The sequence below is a fragment of the Chiloscyllium plagiosum genome, unplaced genomic scaffold (genome assembly GCF_037043375.1).
Source record: "Chiloscyllium plagiosum isolate Xiang-an unplaced genomic scaffold, Cpla_swu_hap1 HiC_scaffold_12, whole genome shotgun sequence".
Lineage (NCBI taxonomy): Eukaryota > Metazoa > Chordata > Chondrichthyes > Orectolobiformes > Hemiscylliidae > Chiloscyllium > Chiloscyllium plagiosum.
In genome coordinates, this window is record NW_028270150.1 from 61,363,692 (window position 1) to 61,389,125 (window position 25,434).

Here is a 25,434-nt window from a genome sequence, read left to right on the forward strand (position 1 = left end):
TGTTTTGACAACAATTCAAATTTAACCAATTAGTTTAAAGTATGCCCCAGGGTACTAAAACCCAATCGAGTTTGAATTTATTGTTTTGTCAACCTCGAACCAATGAGATGATCCAATGCTGGGGCAATAAAAAAAGCAGGCATTTTGAAAGTCAGACACAGTAACTGCCACTGAGAGTGTAACTGCCATTGAGAGAGTAATTGCCATTCAAAAACACTCTCTATCAATGGTACCTTTTTCAAAATGAAACATATTTGCAGTAAAAGACAGAAGACAATCCAGGGAGATCTTCAGCTGAAAGGAGAAAAACACCAAAGATGATAGCCGCTGTGTGGTTTTGAAATTAAGTTGATCTAATTTAATAAGTGCTTTTATTGGAACATTATATTATTATACAGCTGGAGGCAGGTAATAAGCATTTAAGAGAAAGGGGGGTTTAAGAGTTTGAATGGTTGTTGTTTAATGTTCTCTTTTAGAGTTAAAGAATAAATTGATATCACTTTTTTGTTAAATAGTGGAATTTGGGAGTTCTCAGTCACTCATATGGAGTTTGCACGTTCTCCCCGTGTCTGCATGGGTTTCCTCCGGGCGCTCCGGTTTCCTCCCACAGTCCAAAAATGTGCGGGTTAGGTGAATTGGCCACGCTAAATTGCCTGTATGGTTAGATGAAGGGGTAAATGTAGGGGAATGGGTCTGAGTGGGTTGCACTTCGGAGAGTTGGTGTGGACTTGTTGGGCCAAAGGGCCTGTTTCCACACTGTAAGTGAGTAATCTAATCTAAAAGTATTCTAATCATATATTTTAACAGATTATGAGGCAAGGTGAGCTTTTCTGGGGGTTTAATTTAATTATCAGGCGGGTTCACCGTTTGGGGGCTTGGGTCCATGACTTGGACAGATATAGAGATTTGAACAGATTTGGGGTACAAAAGATCCCAGCAGTTTTAAACACTTGTTGATTAGTGTCCTAGATCTTTAATTAAAATGTAGGGGAGACAGTTTGTTTACTTTTGGTTACTTGTGGTTGGTTATTAAATTAAAAGTGAGAGAAATGGCTCTTATGATTGCTAAAGAGGTTCTGGGGTTTGAAGATGATTCCCAAATTTGCCAAGCAAGGTTAGAAAGACAGAGAAAGGCCACACATTTAGAATTAGCAAATATGTTAGATTTGGATTTAACCAGGGACAAAAGGAAAGCTGAAATTCTAAGAGAGTTAGTCAAGCATTTAGGTGTATCAGAAAAACAGACAAGTGCAGTAGATTTAGAAATACTTAAATTGTAATTGAGGCAAATGGAGTTAGAAGATAAAGAAAAGGAAAGAAGAGCTGTGTGAGAGGAAAAGGAAAGAGAGAGAAGGTTCTTAACTGAGCGAAGAGAGAGAAAAAGAGAGAAACATGAAAGAGAAAGGGAGAGAGCTTTTGAACTTCAGAAGTGTGAATTAATCAGGAAAGTCACATTAACAGGTTGAAGATGAAGACAGAAGGTAGTGATATGTCCAAATATGTTAAAACATTGCCACATTTTGATGAGAAAGATGTTGAAGCCTTCTTTATTTCATATGAGAAATTGGCTAGGCAGATGGAGTGGTCAGAGAACTTGTTGCTAATGTTAGTTCAGACTTAGTTACAGGCAGAAGTAGTGAGTTATTTGCAGTGCTGTCAGATGAGGGGTCAAAAGATTATGCAGATGTCAAACTGGCTTTTTGAAGTGGTACCAGAAAGATATAGACAGCAGTTCAGTTTTGTTTTGCATGTAGCACAGGCAGATCATACTATACAAAGTGCATAAGGATAACAGAAGAGAACTAGGAATATAATGTTAAGGCTGCAGAGAAGTTGTACAAAGAGTGAGGTCAACATTAAATTTGAAATTTTACAGATCCACCAGAAGTCTAATAACAGCAGGGAAGAAGCTGTTTTGAACCTTTTGGTACGTGTGTTTAAGCTTTTGTATCATCTGACTGAGCGAAGAGGTTGGAAGAAATTGTAACCGGGGTGGGAGGGGTCTTAGATAACGTTGGCTGCCTCTCCAACACAGTGAGAAATTATAGATGGAGTCAATGGATGGAAGCTTGGCTTGCATGATGGACTGAGCTATATTATCCTTATAACAAATCTAAATTTGTCATTGTTCAATAACTTACCAACACAATGACCATGACCGTCATTGAAATGATTAGCACTATTTTCAATTCATTCAGTGTCCCGGCTCAGATAATGTCTGAGAATGGACAGCAGTGAACTGGTAAACCATTTCAAGACACGTGTTTTAAGTGGAGAGTTACCCATACCACATTGTCATTCCACTCCGATTTTAAGCTATTTTGTGGAGTGTATGTTATGTTTTATCAGGTCAATGATCATTAAGTTCTCAGCAACAAAACTGCAAAATCAGCACTCACCATGAGGCTAAATTGCAAAGAATTGGAAGCCCACTCAAACCAATCATGCATAAATGCAGTCAGGAAGAACTTCAATAGGGTTAACGCTAACTCTAACTCTGACTCTAACTCTAACTCTGATGATTGTGAGATGAAGTTAAGTGACAACTACTAACAGCAGGACAGCCAAGTTGTCAAATAAGTGAAACAGAAAACAGGACACACCTTTCCAGGCAGGTACACAATCACCAGATGAGTTGTCAGATCGCCAAAACATTACAATAAAGTTTGAAAAGTTAGGCTTTTAAAACTCTGTTTTATCTGTTTGCATTATTATCAAATTGTTTATGTACAACTGTATACATCAGCTTGATGTAAGTTTAGTCTTTGAAAAAGGTGTATGTCATACTTGGTTTCAAGGTTAGCATGCCTTTAAGAGATATATTTAAAGTAAAATCACTTATCACGATACATGAACTGAATGTACAAAAGTCTCATACTCCAACTTACCTCAAATCATTTAAATCACTAAGCTCAATATTTTACTGTTAGCATATTCCTTTGTTGTAAACTAATACTTTAATACAAGCCTAGACACTCGAGCTTGGGGAAGCTAATGGTTGAGCAAAATAGTAATTAGCATTCTGTTGAATTCTTCAATACCATAATGTCCGTACCTACTTTATTATGTTGCAGGATAAAACATTAGCATTGCTACATCAGGTAAAACAGGCTGTTGGAGGTAAATATATGTCACTGGCTGCCACAGGGGTTAGATATCAAGCTGTTTCATTACTTCAATGCAATCTAATGTTTGTACACCTTCCAGTTTCTTTAATGTACAGTTGAGTCAGTTTTGGGTTGGTAAAGGCTGCTAATGAAATCACCAAACTTCTGAATCATTTCTAAGGCTATTGTGCAATTTTCCATTCCTTCTATCTCTGTGGTTCTGCGTGCTAATTCAAGTCTGCATCCAATATGATGTTAATCAGCTCATGTTCAGAACTGGGTGCAAATAATGCACTTTTATTTATGTTTGTCAAACACTCATTGCTAGGCCTAAACTATTTTTAAAAATCAGGCAGTTTAGTGTCCCAACATATGTGAATGTAAGAGTGATCCCGCCAATATAATTTTTTAGTCAACATTATCATTGATTGTCATTTCTATTTGTGATCAGCTGTCTGTTTTGAGCCTATGTTCCTTTGATATTGCTTTCTGAAGAGGGTGTATACAAAGAGAAGATGACCAACATTTTACATGAAATGAAAATTACCCAGACGGTATGATTGAACAAACCTGAAAGCACACTAAACTCCACAAATGAATTATCAAGCTCACTTGAGGCACATAACTCAATAAGATTAATGCCCTAGAATACAGGAAAATAATGGAACTGCTTAATGCTAAAGGTCATTTCATACAGAGACAGAATGGGTTACAGTTCAGTAATGGTTCTTATTTATCACAGGTGCTTAATCTGTTTAATAAATGCAACATAGTCTGTTTGAGTTTTACTGCAAGAGGATTTAGAGTCATAGAGATGTACAGCACAGAAACTGACCCCTCAGTCCAAATTGTCCATGCTGACCCGATATCCTAACCTAACCTAGTCCCATTTGCTAGCACTTGGCCCATATCCCTCCAAACCCTTCCTATTCATATACCCATCCAGATGCCTTTTAAATGTTGTCATTGTACCAGCCTCCACCACTTCCTCTGGCAGCTGATTCAATACACACACTACCCTCTGTATGAAAAGGTTGCCCAGTAGGTCCCTTTTAAATTTTTCCCCTCTCACCCTAAACCTATGCCCTCTAGTTCTGGACTCCCCCACCCCAGGGAAAGGACTTCATGCCCCTCATGATTTTATAAACCTCTATAAGGTCACCCTTCAGCCTCGGACACTCCAGGGAAATCAGCCCCAGCTTATTCAGCCTCTCACTACAGCTCATCTCCTTCAAATCTGGCAACATCCTTGTAAATCTTTTCTGAACCCTTTCAAGTTTACAACATCTTTCTGATAGGAAGGAGACCAGAATTGCATGCAATATTCCAAAAGTGGCCTAACCAATGTCCTGTACAGCCGCAACATGACCTCCCAACTCCTATATTCAATGCTCTGACCAATAAAGGAAAGCATACCAAATGCCTTCTTCACTATCCTATCTACCTGTGACTCCATTTTCAAGGAACTATGAACCTTGGGGGGATTGGGGGGGCGGGGCAGTTGCTATGATTTCTGAAGAGACCAATGGAATAGACAGGAAAAAGGTAAGGACTGATCATGCATAGTCAGCATGACTTTGTGCAAAGCAAATCATGATTCGCACACAGGATTGAGTCTTTTGAGGACATAACCAAAAATATTGATGAGGACAGAGTGGTAGACATTGCCTGCATGGACTTTAGTTAAGCCTTTGACAAGGTTTCACATAGTAGACTAATTAATGAAGTGAGATCACATGGGATTCAAAATTAGCTTGAAGGTAGGAGAAAGACGATGGTGGTGGAGGGTTGTTTTTTGGACTGGAGGCCTGCGACCAGTGCTGTTTTGCAAGGATCGATACTGGGTCCAATTTTGTTTGTCACTTATATAAATGATTTGGATGAGAATTTAGGAGGCATGGTTAGTAAGTTTGTGGATGACACCAAAATTGGTGTGTAGTAGAGACTGAAGAAGGCTATCTAAGACTCCAAATGGATCTTGATCAATTGGGTCAATGGTCTGGGGATGGCAGATGGAATTTATTTTGGATAAATGCAAGGTGTTGCATTTTGGTAAAATAAACAAGAGCAGGACTTATACAGCTGATGGTAGGGCTCTGGGAAGTGTTGTTGAAACAGAGAGACGTAAGGGTTCAGGTACACAGTTCTTTGAAATTTGTGTCACAGGTCGACAGGATGGTTAAGAAGGCATTTGCCAAGCCTGCCTTCATTGCTCATAACATTGAGGAGAGGAGATGGGTCATCATGTTTATGGTTTTATAGGACATTGGTGAGGTCACTTCTGAAGTACTGTGCACAGTTCTGGTTGCTTTGCGAGAGGAATGATTGTATTAAATTGGAAAGGGTTCAGAAAAGATATACAAGGACGTTGCCAGGACTGGAGGGGTTTGAGTTACAAGGGTAGGCTGGATAGGCTTGGACATTTTCACTGGAGCATAGGGGATTGAAGAGTGACATTATCGAGATTTATAAAATCAGGAGCAGCACAGATAAGGTGATGAGCAAAGATTGTTTCCCGAGGGTGGAGGAGTTCAAAACTATGGGGCATAAGGAGGAGAAAGGTTTAAAATAGACATGAGAAGCAACTTTTTCACACAGAGGGTGGTTCATATGTGGAATTAGCTACCAGAGGAATTGGTAGATACAGGTACAATTACAACATTTAATAGACATTTGGCCAAGTACATGAATAGGAAGGGTTCAGAGGGATATGGGCACAGCAAGGGGGACTAGTTTAGTTTTGGGAAACCAGGTCAGCATGGAATGAGTTGGGCCTGTTTCTGTACTGTATGACTCTATGAAGAAAGGAAAGAGAACATGTGTGATTACCTAAGTCATGTTTAAATTGCCGTTAGACAAATTAAAGAGATGAATGCATGGCTCAAAGACCTGTATGGGAGAAGTGGTTTCCAGTTAATGTGGCACTGGCACTTCTACTGGGGAAAGTCAATATTGTACCACTTGAACTGTACTGATGCCATTACTCTTGCCAACGATATAGGGAATTAGACAGTACTTTCAACTTAAGAGTAGGAGAAAGGGATCAATTTTCAGAAGATGTGATAAATCAAAATGCAGAATCAAGACCAAAAGCACAGTCTAAATGCAGGAAATAATAAACAAATTGCTACAGTAAGGGATAGGGAGTACAAACTGCTTTTTCTTGGGCAACTTGGGATGGGCAATAAACGTTGGACCAACCAATGATGCCCACGTCCCTCAATGAGTTAATAAACAATAGAGCAAACTAACAGATAAGACTAGAAGTTATCGGAAGAATAAAAATATAAAACAAAAGTAATTTGTGAATGAATGTACACAGCATTTGGAATAGAAAGTTCTGAAGAAATGTTATACTGGACTCAAAACATTAACTGTGTTTCTTTCTCCACATATGCTGCCAAACTGGCTGAGCCTCTCAGCAGTTTCTCTGCCATAGATTTCCAGTTTCTGCTGTATTTTGTTTTTATTCAAGAAATATGGCCAGGGTTTTCTAGTTATCAATGATACAAGTGACGTTTCAGCAACAGTAATAAATCAGGAGATGGATGAGAAGTAGGAACGCAGGAAAGCCCCAGTTACCAGAGAAGTGGTACTGAGTGAGTAAGATGCTGAGGGCTGGCAGGTGCCCAGGTTATGATAGACACCACCTTAGGGTCCAGAGACAAGTGGTCAGTAAGATAGTTGATGTGTTGGTTTTAATTTTGCAAAACCTCCTCAGTTTGGAGAAGGTGCGATCAAACTGGAAGCTACAGGCCAGTTAGCTTAACATCTGTCACAGTGAAATTATTAGGTGTATTATTGAAAATGTTTAAACAGGGACTGAGATAAGTTCAAGGTAATCAAACAATATCCTTTATTGTCACGTGTACTCAAGCACAGAATTACAGGGTACAGTGAAAGATTTTACAATGTCGCCTCTTATGGCGCCATCTTAGGTACAAGTACCTAGGTACAAATGTGTGATACAAAACAGGAATAGAAAAGAAAAGTAGTTGCATTACTTTACAGTGATTCAGAATTAGAAGTTAGAAATATGATATAGTCAAAAGGTTAGATAGATATTACAGTCAGATAAACAAATTACAAATAAACATTAGCAGTAGCTGAGTGCAAGGGCTTCCACACGTAGTCTGACCACTTGTGCTAGACCCCAGTCCAATACTGTCTTTGTTCCATTTCAATCCTACATTCTGCTCCGCACCAGCTTTCAGCTGCTCCAAGGTACGTTTTCACTGGGACTCGATTCCCTTCCCCATCCTCCGCCCTGGGACACGATTCCCTTCCCAGTCCTCCGCCCTGGGACACGATTCCCTTCCCCGTCCTCCGCCCTGGGACACAGTTCCCTTCCCAGTCCTCCGCCCTGGGACACGATTTCCCTCCCTGTCCTCCACCCTGGGACACGATTCCCTTCCCCGTCCTCTGCCCTGGGACGCGATTCCCTTCCCAGTCCTCTGCCCTGGGACACGATTCCCTTCCCAGTCCTCCGCCCTGGGACTCGATTCCCTTTCCAGTCCTCTGCACTGGGACTCGATTCCCCTCCCCATCCTCTGCCCTGGGATTCGATTCCCCTCCCCGCCCCGGGACTCGATTTCCCTCCCCGACCTCCGCCCCGGGACTCGATTCCCCTCCCCGTCCACCGCCCCGGGACTCGATTCCCCTCCCCGTCCTCCGCCCCGGGACTCGATTCCCCTCCCCGTCCTCCGCCCCGGGACTCGATTCCCCTCCCCGTCCTCCGCCCTGGGACTCGATTCCCCTCCCCGTCCCGGGACTCGATTCCCCTCCCCGTCCTCCGCCCCGGGACTCGATTCCCCTCCCCGTCCTCCGCCCCGGGACTCGATTCCCCTCCCCGTCCTCCGCCCCGGGACTCGATTCCCCTCCCCGTCCTCCGCCCCGGGACTCGATTCCCCTCCCCGTCCTCCGCCCCGGGACTCGATTCCCCTCCCCGTCCTCCGCCCCGGGACTCGATTCCCCTCCCCGTCCTCCGCCCCGGGACTCGATTCCCCTCCCCGTCCTCCGCCCCGGGACTCGATTCCCCTCCCCGTCCTCCGCCCCGGGACTCGATTCCCCTTCCCGTCCTCCGCCCCGGGACTCGATTCCCCTCCCCGTCCTCCGCCCCGGGACTCGATTCCCCTCCCCGTCCTCCGCCCCGGGACTCGATTCCCCTCCCCGTCCTCCGCCCCGGGACTCGATTCCCCTCCCCGTCCTCCGCCCCGGGACTCGATTCCCCTCCCCGTCCTCCGCCCCGGGACTCGATTCCCCTTCCCGTCCTCCGCCCCGGGACTCGATTCCCCTCCCCGTCCTCCGCCCCGGGACTCGATTCCCCTCCCCGTCCTCCGCCCCGGGACTCGATTCCCCTTCCCGTCCTCCGCCCCGGGACTCGATTCCCCTTCCCGTCCTCCGCCCCGGGACTCGATTCCCCTTCCCGTCCTCCGCCCTGGGACTCGATTCCCCTCCCCGTCCTGGGAATCGATTCCCCTCCCCGTCCTCCGCCCTGGGACTCGATTCCCCTCCCCGTCCTCCGCCCTGGGACTCGATTCCCCTCCCCGTCCTCCGCCCCGGGACTCGATTCCCCTCCCCGTCCTCCGCCCCGGGACTCGATTCCCCTCCCCGTCCTGGGACTCGATTCCCCTCCCCGCCCCGGGACTCGATTCCCCTCCCCGTCCTCCGCTCTGGGACTCGATTCCCCTCCCCGTCCTCCGCCCTGGGACTCGATTCCCCTCCCCGTCCTCCGACCTGGGACTCGATTCCCCTCCCCGTCCTCCGACCTGGGACTCGATTCCCCTCCCCGTCCTCCGCCCTGGGACTCGATTCCCCTCCCCGTCCTCCGCCCCGGGACTCGATTCCCCTTCCCGTCCTCCGCCCAGGGACTCGATTCCCCTCCCCGTCCTCCGCCCCGGGACTCAATTCCCCTCCCCGTCCTCCGCCCCGGGACTCGATTCCCCTCCCCGTCCTCACCTCCCCCATTTTAGTTCAAGTCAAAATTGAAGAAGAAACCACAGAAAAGGGGGAAAAATGAGAAAGAATGGACTTAGCAGAGGAGTGTCGTCTGTAGGGTTTTACTCTGCCACCATCTTGCTTATCACCACAGGGGATTCTTTTCGGATGTAATATGTGTCGTTGATGAAGGTCTACTCTAATTTGATTTCTGTTTGACATTTGATAAAATGCCCAAACAAATGTTATTGAGAAAAGTAAAGCTCAGGTGTTGGGTGTCGGGTTGAATATTTTGGTCTGGACAGAATTTGAGCTGGCTGACAGGAAGTAGTGGCTGCGAAATGTGCTGGGGACACAAAAACAGCTGGGAAATTGAGTTGTGAGAAGAATAAGGATACTACAGAGAGAAATAGATTAGGTATTTGGGCAAAGCTCTGACAAATGGAGTACCAGTCGTTCTGCAATAAGGTACGTTTCGTTAACACGAATTCAATTGACAAATTGGGGACACTGTTTCTGAAGCGCAAACCTTTAAAGCAATGTCGGCCCCATTTGTTTAAATGGTGCTGCTATTACATGATTTTCTTATAACAGGGGATTGCATGAGAATGAAACTACCACATTATAGTAGACTAACTGTGTAATGTAGGAAATGTGACATTGTCCATTTTGACAGGAAGAATAAAAATAAATGTGTTTTATCGAAATGGCATGAAATTATAAAGCTCTGAGTTGCAGAGGGATTTGAATGAGCTAATGCACGAGTTGCTAAAAGCTAGTTTCTAGGTCCAACAAGTAATGGGGAAATCTAATACTATAACATCTCATATCACAAGAGGAATCAAAAACAAAGGTAGGGAGGGTTTTCTTCACTTAAACAGAACACTGGTGGGACCACATCTGGAGTTCTATAGACAGTATTGGTCACATTATTTAAGGATATAAACGCATTGGAAGCAGTTCAGAGAAAGTTTACTGGATTAATATCTGGAATTATTGATAAATAATTATAATTCATTATCTTCATAGGGATGGTCTTGTGTAGAAAGATTGGAGATTAAAATCCTGAGCATTCTTGACAAGATCTTTCTTGTTGCAGAAGAAACAGCATTTGACAATCAGAGGTCACCCACTGAAAATAGAAATGGGGCTTTTCTTTTCTCTCAGAGGGTGGACAGTCTTTCGAACTGTCTTCCTGAAATATTGGAAGCAGAATCTTTGAATATTTTAAGGTTGAGGTGGACAGACTTTTTTTAAATCAAGGGAGTGAACGGTTATAGCTAGGTAAAAACAAGGACTGCCGATTCTGGAAACCAGAGTCTAGATTAGAGTGGTGCTGGAAAAACACAGCAGGTCAGGCAGCATCCGAGGAGCAGGAAAATCGACATTTTGGGCAAAAGCCCTTCATCAGTAATAGAGGCAGGGTGTCTGCAGAGTGGAGAGATAAATGGTTATTAAATGCAGCCAAGAATGGGGCAGCATGGTGGCTCAGTGGTGAGCATTGCTGCCTCACAGCTCCAGGTACCTGGGTTTGATTCCCGCCTCAGGCAGCTGTCTGTGTGGAGTTTGCACATTTATTTCGGGTGCTCCAGCTTCCTCCCACAGTCCAAAGATGTGCAGGTCAGGTGAATTGGCCATGCTAAATTGCTCAGTGTTAGGTGCATTAGTCAGGGGTAAATATAGGGTAGGGAAATGAGTCTGGGTGGGTTACTCTTCGGAGGATCGAAGGACCCGTTTCCATACTGTAGGGAATCTAATCCAAATGTCAAGATTTTAAGTAACAATCAGATCGGCCATGACGTTTTTGAATACCAAAGGAGACATGAGAGGCTGAATGGTCAACTCCTGCTTCTTGATTGTTATCTAATGAGGTTTTTTTGTTAATCACCTCCACTAGCTCCTTTTTCTGAAGCGCCTTGTATTTTCCAGCATTCCCAGACAGGCGAAAAGTTTTCATTCTGCTTATCTTACACAGTAGTTACCTGTTATAAATACCCAAAGGAGAATAATTTAATTCAATGTGCTTATTTGTCTTTGCTGCATTTGAATTAGATTAGCAGCTCGCTTCAAAGTTATTGGCAACAGGATCCTATCACTCCCCAGCGAAGTACATTATCACATTGCCTGGTATGAAACCAAAAGAAAACAAAATATGATACATGAATATCAACTTACCACATGTCAAAACCATGACGATTTCTTATTATTTTGAACTGCACCATATTATCTCAATTCTAGCTCCGGTTTAATTGGTCAATAATTGCAGAAGTTAGATTCCAAGAATGCACGAATGCAGGAGATCTGTTTGGTGTTGCATAAGCCAAATTGTATTTCCACCTGGCATTCTCCAACATTGCAATATAAATGAGACAACAACACTGCTCATTTTGAGGGCTGCTCCTTGCTCTCACTGAGCTGAAAAAAAAATGCAAATCTCTGCCAACTTGGTCATAAGAGAGTTTCAACCTTCAGTGCATCCACACAAGCCAAAAGCTTCCAGCCAGCAGTTAAATTGCAGAATTCAGAAGTAAAAGGTACAATTCACACCTTCTAAGCAAATGTACACAGATGAAACTGCTGGTGACTTTGAAACACATGCAGCCTAGGTGATTGAATTGTGGAAGATCTATTTTGTAAATGGAATAAGGAGCTTCCTACTGTTTGAAGGGCTAGGAAAATCCAAAGAGTATTTTGAGTCTATATGCTTTGAGGTGTTCATTTTTGTCTGGTAATGCACTGGTTAACATACTGTAAGGTCATTTGTATTAAACATTGGTTCAATGGCTACATTCAAATGCCACAGCAATGTGTTTTCCTTTTATGAAAACAGATAATATAGAATAAGTCACTTGCTATTTTTGAAAAGAAAACCACATGCTCCAAAAATTCAAGCAGATGCCTTTTCCCTCAATCAAAATTCTGTTTTATATTTTTCACATGAACAATCACATCATTCACGTGATTGGACTTTAAAAGCAAATTAAATACAGAACCTTGCAGTACAATGATAAATTAAATAACATGGACAGCATAGAAGCACCCAAATCCAATTAACAGGCCTAGTGGTCTGGCCTTTAGCCAATCTGCTGCTTTTTCTTATTGTAACATGAAGACGACACTGGTCTGCACATCCCCCTTTGTTTTTGGGATGCATAAACCATGAAAAAATTGCAATATAGAACCCAATTTCAATGGGACCAACAACAAATCTTATGAAATGAAATCAAGATACCATTCAGTGTGTTGATAAGACATTGTTTCTGGCTGTATCGATCAGTCACAATATTCCTGAAACATAATGAATGCACCAAATGCTCCTTCTCCACAGCCACCTACATCATGTAAATCCAGTGGAAGTGAAGCATTGATTTCTCTCACTCTCTGATGTGCTGGATTTGTAACTGGCATCTTGACATGGCCTGGAGGCAGACCACAATTAAGGGGCAATCGATTTGCACATCCCTTCCCTTACAGTAAGCTTAAACTCTTAATTTGGTCTGTTGAATATTTCAATCAGCCTTTCTGAAGCTTTATTTCATTGAAAAGAACATTTTAAGATGATTTACAAACACGAAAAAACAGAATTTTTTCTTGCTGCTGGCTCAGTGATGCATGCGATTTAGTAACAATCAATGAAATGAAGTGCAGCCACAAAGGCTGTAATATCCACAGGAATCAGACAATGACCACCTTGTGTACAGAAGAATTTTAAATTATTCAGTTCAGAAGAAAATCTCAATGCTGGCAGATTCAATCCAACTGGAGTCAACACAAGATGCCTAAGAGGACCACTGCACGTTCACTGCTGCTCTCCACATGTCAGTGAACAGCACTCCCAACTTAACAAATGCATTTATGCTTCAAAGGCACAAGCCCTTTGATGCGGCTCAGTTGCTAATCTTTCCAACTAGTTTCACCAAATTTGAAACACTGCAGTTTCCATGGACACAGCACTACTTCCTGAGATTTTCAATCAATTTCTTTCTTCACTCCAGTCTGAAGTGAAGTGATTCAAACATTTCAGTGGGACATCCTTAAAGCAGCATTTTCCATTTCAAGTAGCGAGTTCATCCACACGGCTTATCATTTACATAAATAACATGACACCATGCAATCTGTACAGCCAGTACTCATTAAAATAGCATGAAGGACACTTGATTCTAAATATTCCCAAAAGGATATCTTGTTTTGCAGAGAAAAGTGCCCAGATACTGACCTCTTTTTTTTGAATGCACAGTGGTTTCTATTTGCTCTAAAGGAAGAAACATAAAGATTACATTTATATGGAAAAATTGTTTTCAGAATTAATACAAAGCTTGCGTTCAATGGTAAGTGGTAGGGAAATACTGCCACCTGCTGGGAAAGAGGTGATACTACCCAACAAAACAAAATTAAAATTGCAGTCAGTACAAATCTGTCTTTAGTCCCCTTGTCCAAAAAAATATAATATAAACAAGTCTAAAATTATGGAACCAACTTACAATTCCTGGTATATTCACTGGTATACATATCTGCAAATGGAAAATCACAAAATAAAAATAACTTGACTTCAAGTATGATTACAAAAATAAACCAGCATACAGGAAAAGAAAATGTGGTGCTGACTTGCTCCATTATGACACTGACTTTTCTTGATCTATTAAAATTACTTTTTTCAACTCTTTCTACTTGTTCTCAATGGGTTTCCTCGATTGTTCATTTATTTCACTATTTTGCTTTTGTTCACTCTGGCTTTGAAGTACCGTTTCCATCACATGGTTCTCAATACAAGTTTTTTCTGACATTCTTGGTCTTATTCCCACCTCCATTACACTTCCTCATCAACCTGAGAATTTTATTTCCCACTTTCATTATTAATACCACTCTTGTTAATTATTGTGTTCTTTGCTTAACTCTTTTACATAACCTCTCTCATTTACTTTTTATACTGTCATTTCTCTATATTCTTCTCTGTTATGTTAACCGGTATCTTTGAAATTTCTTACACTTTGTCTTTCTTTGAACAGACAACCAAGCCTTGGAATTTCCTGGTCTTATTTTCTCTACCTTTCACCTCTGTCTCTCTGAAATGGTCAATATATAAACTGCTATTATGACAGGAATATCACTTCCTAAAAGGAAGCATTCAGTAAATTGAATGAGCTGATATAAAGTAGAGCAATGGAAAAGTCAGAAAGCCATAAAAATGAGGAAATGTTGGAGAAAGGAAAAAAATGTTATAACATTTAGTGACTGGAGAGAGAAGTCCTTGCACAGTTTTACCAGTGGATGCTGGTGATCGATTTAACAGCTCGTTCTGCAAGTGCAGCAAAATAATTAAAATAGAAGAAGGGATGTGATTTATAAATACTGGAATAGGTAATGATACGGTGAATCCAAAGAAATGGATGTCCTTAACAAAGCCAGTCATTGGCTATATTCCAAATGCAGCTCAGGATTTACTGGTGAAAAACTCCTGTAGTGTACAACACTGTGCAAAGTTTAGAGATAAGCGGCAAGCAGTGAGAAGCAACAGCATGTGAAAAGAATGCAATAGCTGACTAGGTCGGATTATTAGTGTACATTAAGTCAGTGAAGTGACATTATCAACAATACCATTTATCAAAGCATGGAAAACAGAACACTCATTATTCCAACTTGCAATCGCTTAAGAGTATTTCACAGTGAGATTTGGAGGTCACATCAGTTCAGAGAAGAAGGAGAACTTCAACGATCCTCTATTAGAGATCTATGTATCTCCCAGTGGTCAGATTCATAGTTAACTTGGAAGACAACAAGAAGCAGGTCCCTTGCCCAATTTCAGCAGAGAACTAGTGAGTCTTACAGAAGCCATTCGTCACAATGGCAAAAGAAACAAAATTAAAACAAAACTTCAAATGTTCTAAATTCAGCAGAAATATATTGGCCAGTGATTAAACTCAGTTGAGCACTAAGGTAAAGTGTCATGTAATAGCAAAATAATCTTTTTACCTGTTGAGCTCCTAATCTGATAGCTGCCCAGTTTGGAAATGCTTAGTGAAAATGTAACTGCTGTTTAAAGACAAGAGGAGTTTGGGAAATTGTCAAGGCAACCATCATGATTGTGCTTTCTTGCTTTTGTCAATCTATGAAAGTCTGGCTACAGGTCAGCAATTCAGCCTGTGTGCAGAGAGTACAAGACAAAAGAATGGAAAATAAAAACAAAAATGTGATGAAGGGAAGTAAGGTACTAAAGGATAATCAATATGAATTCAGATTGTCTGACAGTGGGAAGCTAGTACAATGATGAAAAGTTTCAATCAATATTGCTTTCTAACACATCAAACCACAGTACTTGCTCAGGTTTTATTTTACTTAGATGGTTTCATAACTGAGTGACAGGTAATGTTGAATGAAAAACTCAACAGGATAAAGAAATATGGAGATACAGAGGCTGGCATGAGCTATATTGGGATGCTGGGAGTACCAATGTTATTGATATAATTCAATTAGTTGGTAAGTTGCCCAAAATACTTTTTTTTCAAATGGGGTTCCAGGAAAGGACTTCAAGGGTCTTTAAACTGATATCTGATTAGTATTTGAGCTGATATCTGATTAGTATTTCTCAAATGATCTCAAGGAGGTTGACGTCACTGGGTAGTCCAGCATATGTTGCTCATCCCTAATTGACCTTGTAAAGATAATGGGTGAGCCACTTTTATACATTGTTGCAGTCTATCTGGTGCAAGTACTCCAGACTGCTGTTAGGAAGGAAGTTCCAGAATTGTAACCCAGTGATAGTGAATGGTCAGTGGTATAGTTTCAAATTAAGTTGATGTGCGACTTGGAGGGGAATTAATAAATGGTGGTGTTCTCACACACCTTGTCTCTCCAGGAGACAGAGGTCATAGGTTAAAAAAGCTTTGTTAAACATGCTTTGACAAGATACTACAGTTCATCTTGTCAATGATTCACACAGCTGTGAATGTGTGCCTGTGGGTGGAGGGATTGAATGTTTAAGGTGTTAGATTAGTACTGATCAAGCAGCTGTTTTTTCTAGGGCTGTATTGGGCTTGTTGAGTGTTTAGATTAGATTAGATTACAGTGTGGAAACAGGCCCTTTGGCCCAACAAGTCCACACCGACCCGCCGAAGCGAAACCCACCCATATCCCTACATTTACCCCTTACTTAACACTACAGGCAATTTAGTATGGCCAATTTACCTGACCCTGTACATCTTTGGATGGTGGGAGGAAACCGGAGCACCCGGAGGAAACCCACGCAGACACGGGGAGAACGTGCAAACTCCACACAGTCAGTCGCCTGAGGCGGGAATTGAACCCGGGTCTCTGGCGCTGTGAGGCAGCAGTGCTAACCACTGTGCCACCGTGCCGCCCACAAAGAATTGTTTGAAGTATACTTATCAAGATAAGTGGATAGTATCCCTTCACACCTCTGACTTGTGACACACAAAGTCATAGTGTCATAGGGATATATAGCACAGAAACAGAGCCTTTGGTCAAACTTGTCTATGCCTGATATCCTAAATTAATTCAGTCCCATTTGCCACGCTTGGCCCATAGCTCTCTAAACTCTTCCTATTTATATACCCACTCAGGTGCCTTTTAAATGTTGTAATTGTCCAAGCCTCCACCACTTACCTTGGCAGTTCTTTCCATACATGCATCACCCTCTGTTGTCCCCCAGGTCCCTTTTAAAATTTTCCCCACTCACCTTAAACCTATGCCTTTTGTTCTAGACTCCTCCACCCAGGGAAAAGACCTTGTCTATTTTCCCTATCAATGCCCCTCATGATTTTATAAACCTCTATAAGGTCACCCCTTATAGCTGGCAGTGGGATTAATGAGTCAAGAGGTGAATTACTCACCTCAGAATTACCAGTCTATGATTTAGCTACAGAGTTAAATGGTTGATCCAGGTCAATTGCTGAGTAATGATGACTCTCAGGATTTTGATTGTTCAGGAATCAGCAATGGAAATGTCATTGCATGGCAACGAGAGATGGTAAGATTTTCTTTGATTGGAAACATTTGTTGCCTGGTAATTGTGTGACATGAAGGGTACTTGTGACTTATCAGCCTAAGGTTGGGTGTTATCCAGGTCTTGCTGCACGTGGACATGGACTGCTTCAGTATCTAAGGAGTTGCAAATGATACAGAACATTGCACAGTGAATATCCACATTTTTAGCCACGTAACAGAAGCTATATTGAGGAAAATAGCTGGGGCTTGAAATTTAATCTGAGGAACCCTGTAATGTTGTCTTTGGATTAAGATGAGTTAAGGTTGTGATAAGTCACTTTTTGCTGGAAATGACTCTGACCAGTGGAGAATTTACTCCAATTTCTGTTGAGTCTAGTTTGGTTCGGGCTCTTTGATGGCTTACTTGGTGAAAAGCTGCCTAGATCTCAAGAGCAGTCACTCCTGGTCTTTGTCTTATAATGTCTGAATAAGCAGTGATCCCATTTCAGATGTAAAATAACCAACCGTTTGAATGAATTTGTGGCTCTACTTACTTGATTGGTCACACCGTAAGTTGACACATTCAAACTGTAAATGCCAAATTTCAATTATTTACCAAATTTAATAGTTGCAAAATGTTAATATTTTAACCCACATCCCAATTCAATATCCATATCAGGAAGGCTCCAAAGTTAAACAATACTAAAATTTTGTAGAACACTTCTAAAAGTGAACCTGCACATGTGACTATAGTTTTAAGAACAAAGACACTGTACTATTCTACAATGACAAGGGGTGCATGTCATTGTATTCGAGGTCACCATGTACTCGCAAACTCTTTGAAATGAGCTGAAATAACTCGGGATGTTTCCAGCATTGTCATGCTCTTTGTATGACCTTGTATAATGTTTAGTTTTCATAGTATAGCCTATAGATGCATGCTGCCAACTCTCCATATGCTCTAAATAGGAACATATTGCTCAGAAATAACAAGTCAGAACATAGCTTTCCTGCTTCAAGCAAGAAAAATGTGCTAAAACGAATCCTTTAAATGAAGTGAAGGCATAAAATAACTATCCAATCTGCATCTACTTTTCATAGCAATAAATTAGGAAAAGATCATCACTTACATTTTTATTCCATAATAACAGGATTAAAAACTATATGGTAGGATGTCAATGTGAGCTATTTTTCCATATTTTGCTTTCTCTTTCAAGGAGCATACAGATCCAGAACTTTGGCTTTAACTGCACAATTACAGTTGGATAATAATCAGCAACACTCACCCGGATGTCAGAAATTCACTGCCTGTGGGTCTGCTTTATACCATTTAGAGTGGGACTGACTGCATAATTTGCAATTAATGTCATTGCAACATTTGTCATTGCACGCTGTTAGTCATTTGAGACAAAGATTTCAGCGTTGAGCTAAAATGTTTGTAAGCATGAGTGGAATGTAATGCCTCATAGTGTTACATTTGAAAGCAAAGGGTGTTTAATCTGGCAGAAGGGACATTGCCACCTTCCCACCTATTCATGAGAAGGCTTTTGTGTAGCCTTCCCCCTGATGCTAACTGAGGACCTTTAATGGGCAATTAACCCATGGGTGATGCAGGCCTTCCACGGTTCTCCAAAGAGGATTTATCAACCCTCTTTTCCTGGCAAGCTGGGCAGTGAAGTACATTTCATGAGACAGAGGTGGGTTCGGACCCTGCTACCATACCACCCCTACCCTGATTAAGTCCATGAAGTCAAGGCTTATCAATGGCTTTCCCAACCTGGAACCAATTGAGGCTCTTAAGTGGGGCATTATTGTCTCCCTCTGTTGCACCTACTATTAGATCATGGCAGGCAGGCCATTACAGCACCAGAAGGATGAGAGAGCAGGTTTTTGTGTGATTTTTGTATCGGTTCGTATTACCATCTGAAATTCCTGTTGCTGAGATGATTTTAGTTCATGCTATTTGACTCTGTATCTTCCTACAGAGTTCGGCCCTGGCAGTGATTGAGGTCTGTGGATTACCTAGTCATTCAAATAGTTTTACATGATGGGCACACAATTTTCAGCCAGCTCCAGAAATGATTTATACTTTGGTTTCCTATAAATTCCTGCGAGCTGTAGGTTCTGCTATCCACTCTCTGTTGCACTGTATTGGGATCAATTTCCCTTGTTTTTTTTTACTTCAATCTGACAACTTGTCTTTCTCCTAGCAGTTTTTGTTCTGTATCATAGAGTTGGGTTTTTTAAAAAAATGTATTTTCCCATTTGGATACAAAGTTCGCTGAGTGACAAGATCATGGACGTAAACCATTATTTTTCAGATTGAAGGATGTTAAACATTGATATTCCCCAGGATGTGGTACTGGGACAATTGAAGTTCCTTTTATATTGTTATTACATCACAATGCCCTTCTCTATTCTATTCCTTTTTTTAAAGAAAACAGGAAATCAATTTCAATCTCTCTGAAAATAATGTTAAATTTCACATGGCTTCAGAACGTTGTGCCTTATCTTGTTTCTAAATTGTTGTGTTACAATTGCTTAATTTTGAGTATATGTCTATCCAAAGTGCTCAGCTTGTAACCAGTGATGACATCTGGGAAGCATTTCCTCTGTCAACTCTATGTTCTTTACTGACAGTCGTAGCAAGTTAATACCTTTATCTGCTTCAGCGGTTTAGCTATTCCTCAGGTATAGGTAAGTATTCTAGTAAAAAGACAGTGTCTGTTATTTCCAGTTTTCAGATGCATATTAATTGATAATGTTTATTAATCTTTCTGCTTATGAGAGGTCAAAAATCTCTGCTTAATGCACAGCAAAAATAAACATCGTGTCTCTCACAATCAATATCAATTTTTTTCTCATATTTATGAAGAACGACATTCGAGAATTAAATCTTTATGTAAAACACTTTTTTTTACTGGTGCTTCAAAAGTGATCTGAGTCAAGAGATGTGGCAGCCAGATTTATTTTTTAGTGGGTCATCAAGAGAAGCAGTCACATCTGATTCTTGGAGTGGAAGGATGCAAATAATCGTATTGCTCTACATCAGTGGAGATTGTTCCAATGAGATCATACAAAGGCTTTATCCATATAAAGATGACTATTGAAAACTCTGATGTGGAGCATATTAACATGTCTATATAAAGGTGTGGACATGATTAAAAACAAAAAGCATATTTTAAAAGTGGATTTTCTATTCTTTCATAGGACATGGATGTTGGATACTATGGTCCAAGTGCAGTAAGATTAAAAAATGAGAAGTGGCTGTAACAAGTGGGTGATAAAAAAAAAGTGCAATTTCTGTCACCTGATTAATCACTGCCATGCCAAAAGATGACCATGTGTCGAAGACAATGAGAAAATCTTCACTCATGTGAACCTCAATGTATGCGAACATGATCTGTCTTGCACAATGTGAAGGCAATTTTATTATTTAATTTAGAACATTTGTACAACAAGCTAAAATATACTCTGCCACAATAAAGATTAGTTCTGAATTTCCAACTATTTTAGGAAGGCTTCTGTGAATATTCCTCATAAGCTGAAGAATTACATAACTATCTGTGTCCCCTGAAAAGTGGGAAAGCAGTCAAGCAATTGCTAAGAGTAGCAAGACAATTTTTTGCGTGACAAATATAAGCAGTTCCACTTTACTGGCTCAGGAACAAAGTCACTCATGGTCCACAACAGTTTGTAATGAACATTAAAATTAAGTGGTTTTGTGTGATTCCCCTTTTATCAGAACCATCTCAAAATCAATCCACTGGGACTCTGGCCAGCCAACTCATCAATGTGTTTTTTTGCCAAGTTGCTTTGAAATTAAGTTAATTTTCTTGCCAGCAACTATGTAACTAGGATCTTAGAATTCAGAATTTGTGATTTCTAAGTATCCCTTTTCTTCAAAGACATTGTGGTGACAGTCTGGCTTTAAGAGGTGTATTTTGTCCTGTTTTTTTTTGAAGAGAGGTTTTGAATCATTAGTGGAAAGCTGTCTCTTTCAAGCCAATAATGTAAATAGCTTGTGAGGCCTTCGTTTTGTTTTAAAAAGTTGGAACAATAGAAGGAGCCTGCATGGGTGGAGTCAGGCAAACACAGAACCAGGGTTTTAGTTTAGCTTTCAGCAGTTATCGGGGTTTTGAAGCTAGTTGGGGAAGCAGCTACGTCTCTCCATGTTATAGCCAAAAGTTTGGGTTGTCTCTCTGCTGCCAGGATCGAATGTGAGACTATTTGTTTTACTGACTTTACTTTTGCCAAGGGTCTATTTATTGGATGTTATGACATTGGAACAGCTGCTATTTAGTTGTTAAATAATCTATTACTCTGCTAAGTTTTCCAACAGATTTAAAGTTATGCCAATTATTCTTTCTTTTGTTTGCATTTTAACTGCAGGGTAGAATAGAGTGTTTTGCTTAAAGCCAAGTAATATAACCAATTGAAGTGTACCTGGACACAGTGCTTTACAATTGCCTTTAAATAAGATAAAAGTTAGGGTCTAGCTATTTCCTTGATACATTCAGTTGGAGTTTAGTCTGGTTCATAAAACATCCTGATCACAGCATCTTGAAATGTCAGTTTTGACAGAACTTCCTTCTATGGTTAGCACTGCTGCCTCACAATGCCAGGGACCAAGGTTCGATTCCAACCTCTGGTAACTGTCTGAGTGAAGTTTGCATGTTCTCCCTGTGTCTGCATGACTTACCTCTGGGTGTTCTGGTTTCCTCTCACAGTCCAAAGATGTGCAGCTTAGGTGGATTGGCTATGCTAAATTGTTCATAGTGTCTCGGGACGTGTAGCTTCATCATGGGAAATGCAAGGTTACAGCGATGTGGTATGGGGTGTCTCTGGGTGGGATGCTTTTAAGAGGGTCAGTGTGGACTTGATGGGCAGAATGGCCTGCTCCTACACTGCAGGGATTCTATGATCTATGTCCAAAAGCTTTTCCTCTAACATTGATCCTAGACTGTAGCACCATCATAAAGATTAACAGATTAAGACTCCTTAGAAATAGACAGTACATTTTAATTCTGTTCACAAAATAAAGGAAAAATCAAAGTGTGTCATTAACATACATGCTGGGGACCTAGTCAGATTAGATCAATCTTTGAAATCAAGCCTATGATTTTTTAAGGAAAGATAGTGTAGGGAAACACCAGATTTGGGAAAATAAATAACTTAATAACTTTGGGGCAGCACAGTGGCGCAATAATTAGCACTGCTGCCTCACATGTGCCAGGGACCTGTGTTGGATTCCTCCCTCAGTGACTGTCTGTGCAGAGTTTGCACATTCTCCCCATGTCTGCATTGATTTCTGCTGGATACTCTGGTTTACTTCCACAGTCCAAATATGTACAAGTTGGGTGGATTGCACATGCAAAATTACCCATAGTGTTCAGGGATGTGTAGGTTAGGTACGTTAACCATGGGAAATGCAGGGTTACAAGGATGGGATGGGTCTGGGTGGGATGCTTTTCAGAGGGTCAGTTTGGACTTGTTGGGCTGAATGGCCTGTTTCCACACTGAATGGATTCTATCTATTAATGTGATTTTAAAAAACGGGCTCTGTTCTTTTCAAGCTACACTTTAAGAAATAATTAAAACCACTGAGTTGTGAAAAATATTAATCCATCTAACTCAAACAGAAAAAGAAACGTTTCAAAGAAACTTTTGGGACCAATATTTTTGCCCAAAATCAGACTCAACACCATCAGATAGCTAATTATTTTAAGGATATTTTTGCTGAAAGGAACATACCAAACAGTAATTATCAGGAGTAATTTTTAGTACAGAAGAAGTGATGAAAGACAAAGAAAAAAGACAAAAATAACTGATGAAGAAATAACTAATCAATGACAGCTAACAGTGTGGCACAGGAAGATTATCACAGCAAAAATATTAATTTTAGGATGAAATTTACCAGTCTTAATGAGTTTCCTTAAAGGAAGCTGGTGTTGTCTATTTTTACTGATGTTAGATTAGGCATGTTAAATGTATTGATACAATTGTTTGTAGAAGGCGAAGTCAGAACTTATATTTTAGAATTAGATCTGAAAATAAACAGTATATTGATCTGTGTCAGTAAACATAAAATGTAAGTTAATAATTCAGAAACAAAAGTCTTTGACAGAACTTGCTCTTTGCAAGTTATAGAGTCTGCTGCATATTTTCAAGCATCTTCTGTTTCACTTTGCATGTTTAGGACTTGTATCTCTAATCCCTAGTGTTCTCAGATTTACTAAGATTGCCACCCAACAATGTCACCTTGTCACAACATACTGTCTATTGTATTATTGGAAATTTGGAATTGCTGTAAACAATTCAATTTCCTATTTTAATTGGGCAAGGAATCATCATCTTTAGCATCAACAAGTTAAACATCATTGGCTCTTCTCTGTGATGAGATCCCTTATTGCCACTCATAACTGTGCCACAGAGTCTTTGAAGCAAACAGCTTATTTCCTGCTTCAACAGCTGAGCAACTGTGCAATAGTAAATTGAGCACATTTGGAACAATAATTTTACTGGAGATGCAGTTATTTATTCTATCTATTGTATTTCCAATTCCTTTACGCAAACTCACATATCTCATGGGATTGGTCAATTCTAAGTCAGTTTGACTTATTTAAATACTCCAACTGGCTTTAAATACTCATTACAGGAGGCCCAATAGATGAATCAACTTTAGGGACTCAGTAACCACCACTCACAGCACAGCAACAGCTCCAACACCAATGCTATGAACTGGTTGCTGGTCACATACTGGGTTGCACCCTTGTTCATTGATCATTTACATTTTCTTTTAAAGTGGCAGATATATATCTGCTTTTTTAAGTTAAAGATTATATTGCATAAATTGAGTTAATAATATGTGTACATTAATGTGGTTGCAAAAACAATTTCTATAAAAGATAGATTGTTTTAAGAGTCTGTCTAATGTATAAGAGGTTTACTAATACTCCAGTACTTGTGATGCTATTCTGCTCTGGAAATCTTAACTTATCACTTTGTTGTTCTTACTCCTGGGTGCCTTGGCATTATGTATGTCATGGAGATGTTGACTGAAATTTTGGAAGACTGTCCCAGGAGTTCATCCTGGGACATGTCTGGATATAACTGGAATGCTGGTTTGTTTACATGATTGTACATTTTTTTTAGCTGCCTTCTTCTTCTCCTTAAAATCCTTTTATTCAATGTTGTGATCTCATAGGATCCAGGCTCATGGCACACTTCAGATAATTCTGGGGATAAACAGATTCCCTGAGTAGAATGCATCATCTTTTGTCCTTTATCTACTTTAGGCAGTACAGCATCTGCAGGTTGGTAGTATTCCATTTTTATTCTCCCTTGTTTTTTTGAAAAGCTTCTTATGTATGTCTGAGAATTTGGGCAGGTGATGGCTTGACAAAGTTGTCAAACCTGTCTCCTGAATATAATTTCTGCTGCTCGTAATAAGTGCAATTCTAAAAATGGTTCCATAAATTGTAACATGGCAATACAAAGATGTTGTTCTGTTTGACTTCACTTCATGTCTATTGTGTTAACTGCGTGAACTCTCCACTCAGCAAGGCTGTTCTTTCTGGGATAGAGTGGAGAGGCTGTTATATGTGCCTCATTTGGCACACATTTCTAAAATGCTTCCCTGGATATAATAGCCCATTGTCCAACAAAATCTCTTCAAATATATCAAACAAGTTGAATGCCACACTCACTGGACCCTTGAGAAATGCACTCAAATTTTCTATTAATTGTTCGATGATTGATTGAAATTGTAACAATTGACTGAGAAAGTGATCCCCTTGGGACTCTTGAGAGTGTGTACTGTTTCCTGGGGTTGATGTGGTTGATGGCGTTGACATGCCTCATACATCCTCACTACCTTCTTGATCCTGTTGCCTACCTTGTTAGGCATCTGGAGAATTACAGAATCCCTACAGTGTGGAATCAGACCATTCAGTCCATCGAGTCCACACCAACTCTCCAAAAAGCATCCTACACAAAACCACCTTTACCCTATCCCTGAAACCCTGCCTTGCCCATTGTTAATCCACCTAACTTATATATCCCTGGACACTATGGACAATTTAATGTGGCCAACTCACCTCACCTGGACATCTTTGCACTGTGGGAGGAAATCCACGAGCCACAGGAAGAATGTGCAAACTCCACATAGACAGTTGCCTAAGGCAACAGTGCTAACTACTATGCCATCCCTTGTTCACTCTTTGCCCATATGCCCTGGTATTACTGACAATATATTCTGGCAAAAGACAACAGTTTTAATTATCTACTTTCCTTTGAATGTTTTGTCTCCTGAAATACTTCTGTGTGACCAAATCATCTCCGTATGTCTGGTACTTATACTATATCTGTCCAGTCTTCTAATAACTTTCCATAATGGATTCAGTTGTGAACCATATAGTAATTCTTCCTGAAGTAGGGCTGCATTTTT

At 40.7% G+C, this 25,434-nt stretch overlaps 1 protein-coding gene across 4 annotated transcripts in view; it reads right to left on the reverse strand.

The window, feature by feature from the left end:
- The window catches only part of lsamp (limbic system associated membrane protein), an 843,236-nt gene that overhangs the window by 39,035 nt on the left and 778,767 nt on the right, over positions 1 to 25,434 (reverse strand). For 2 of the 4 annotated variants that reach the window (XM_043700768.2, XM_087992878.1), the window contains exon 8: positions 13,261 to 13,296. The exons of the other annotated variants lie outside the window; for them this stretch is intronic. In XM_043700768.2, the coding sequence (XP_043556703.1) occupies positions 13,261 to 13,296 (36 nt within the window). The remainder of the gene's footprint in view (positions 1 to 13,260; positions 13,297 to 25,434) is intronic. 4 annotated transcript variants of the gene reach the window in all.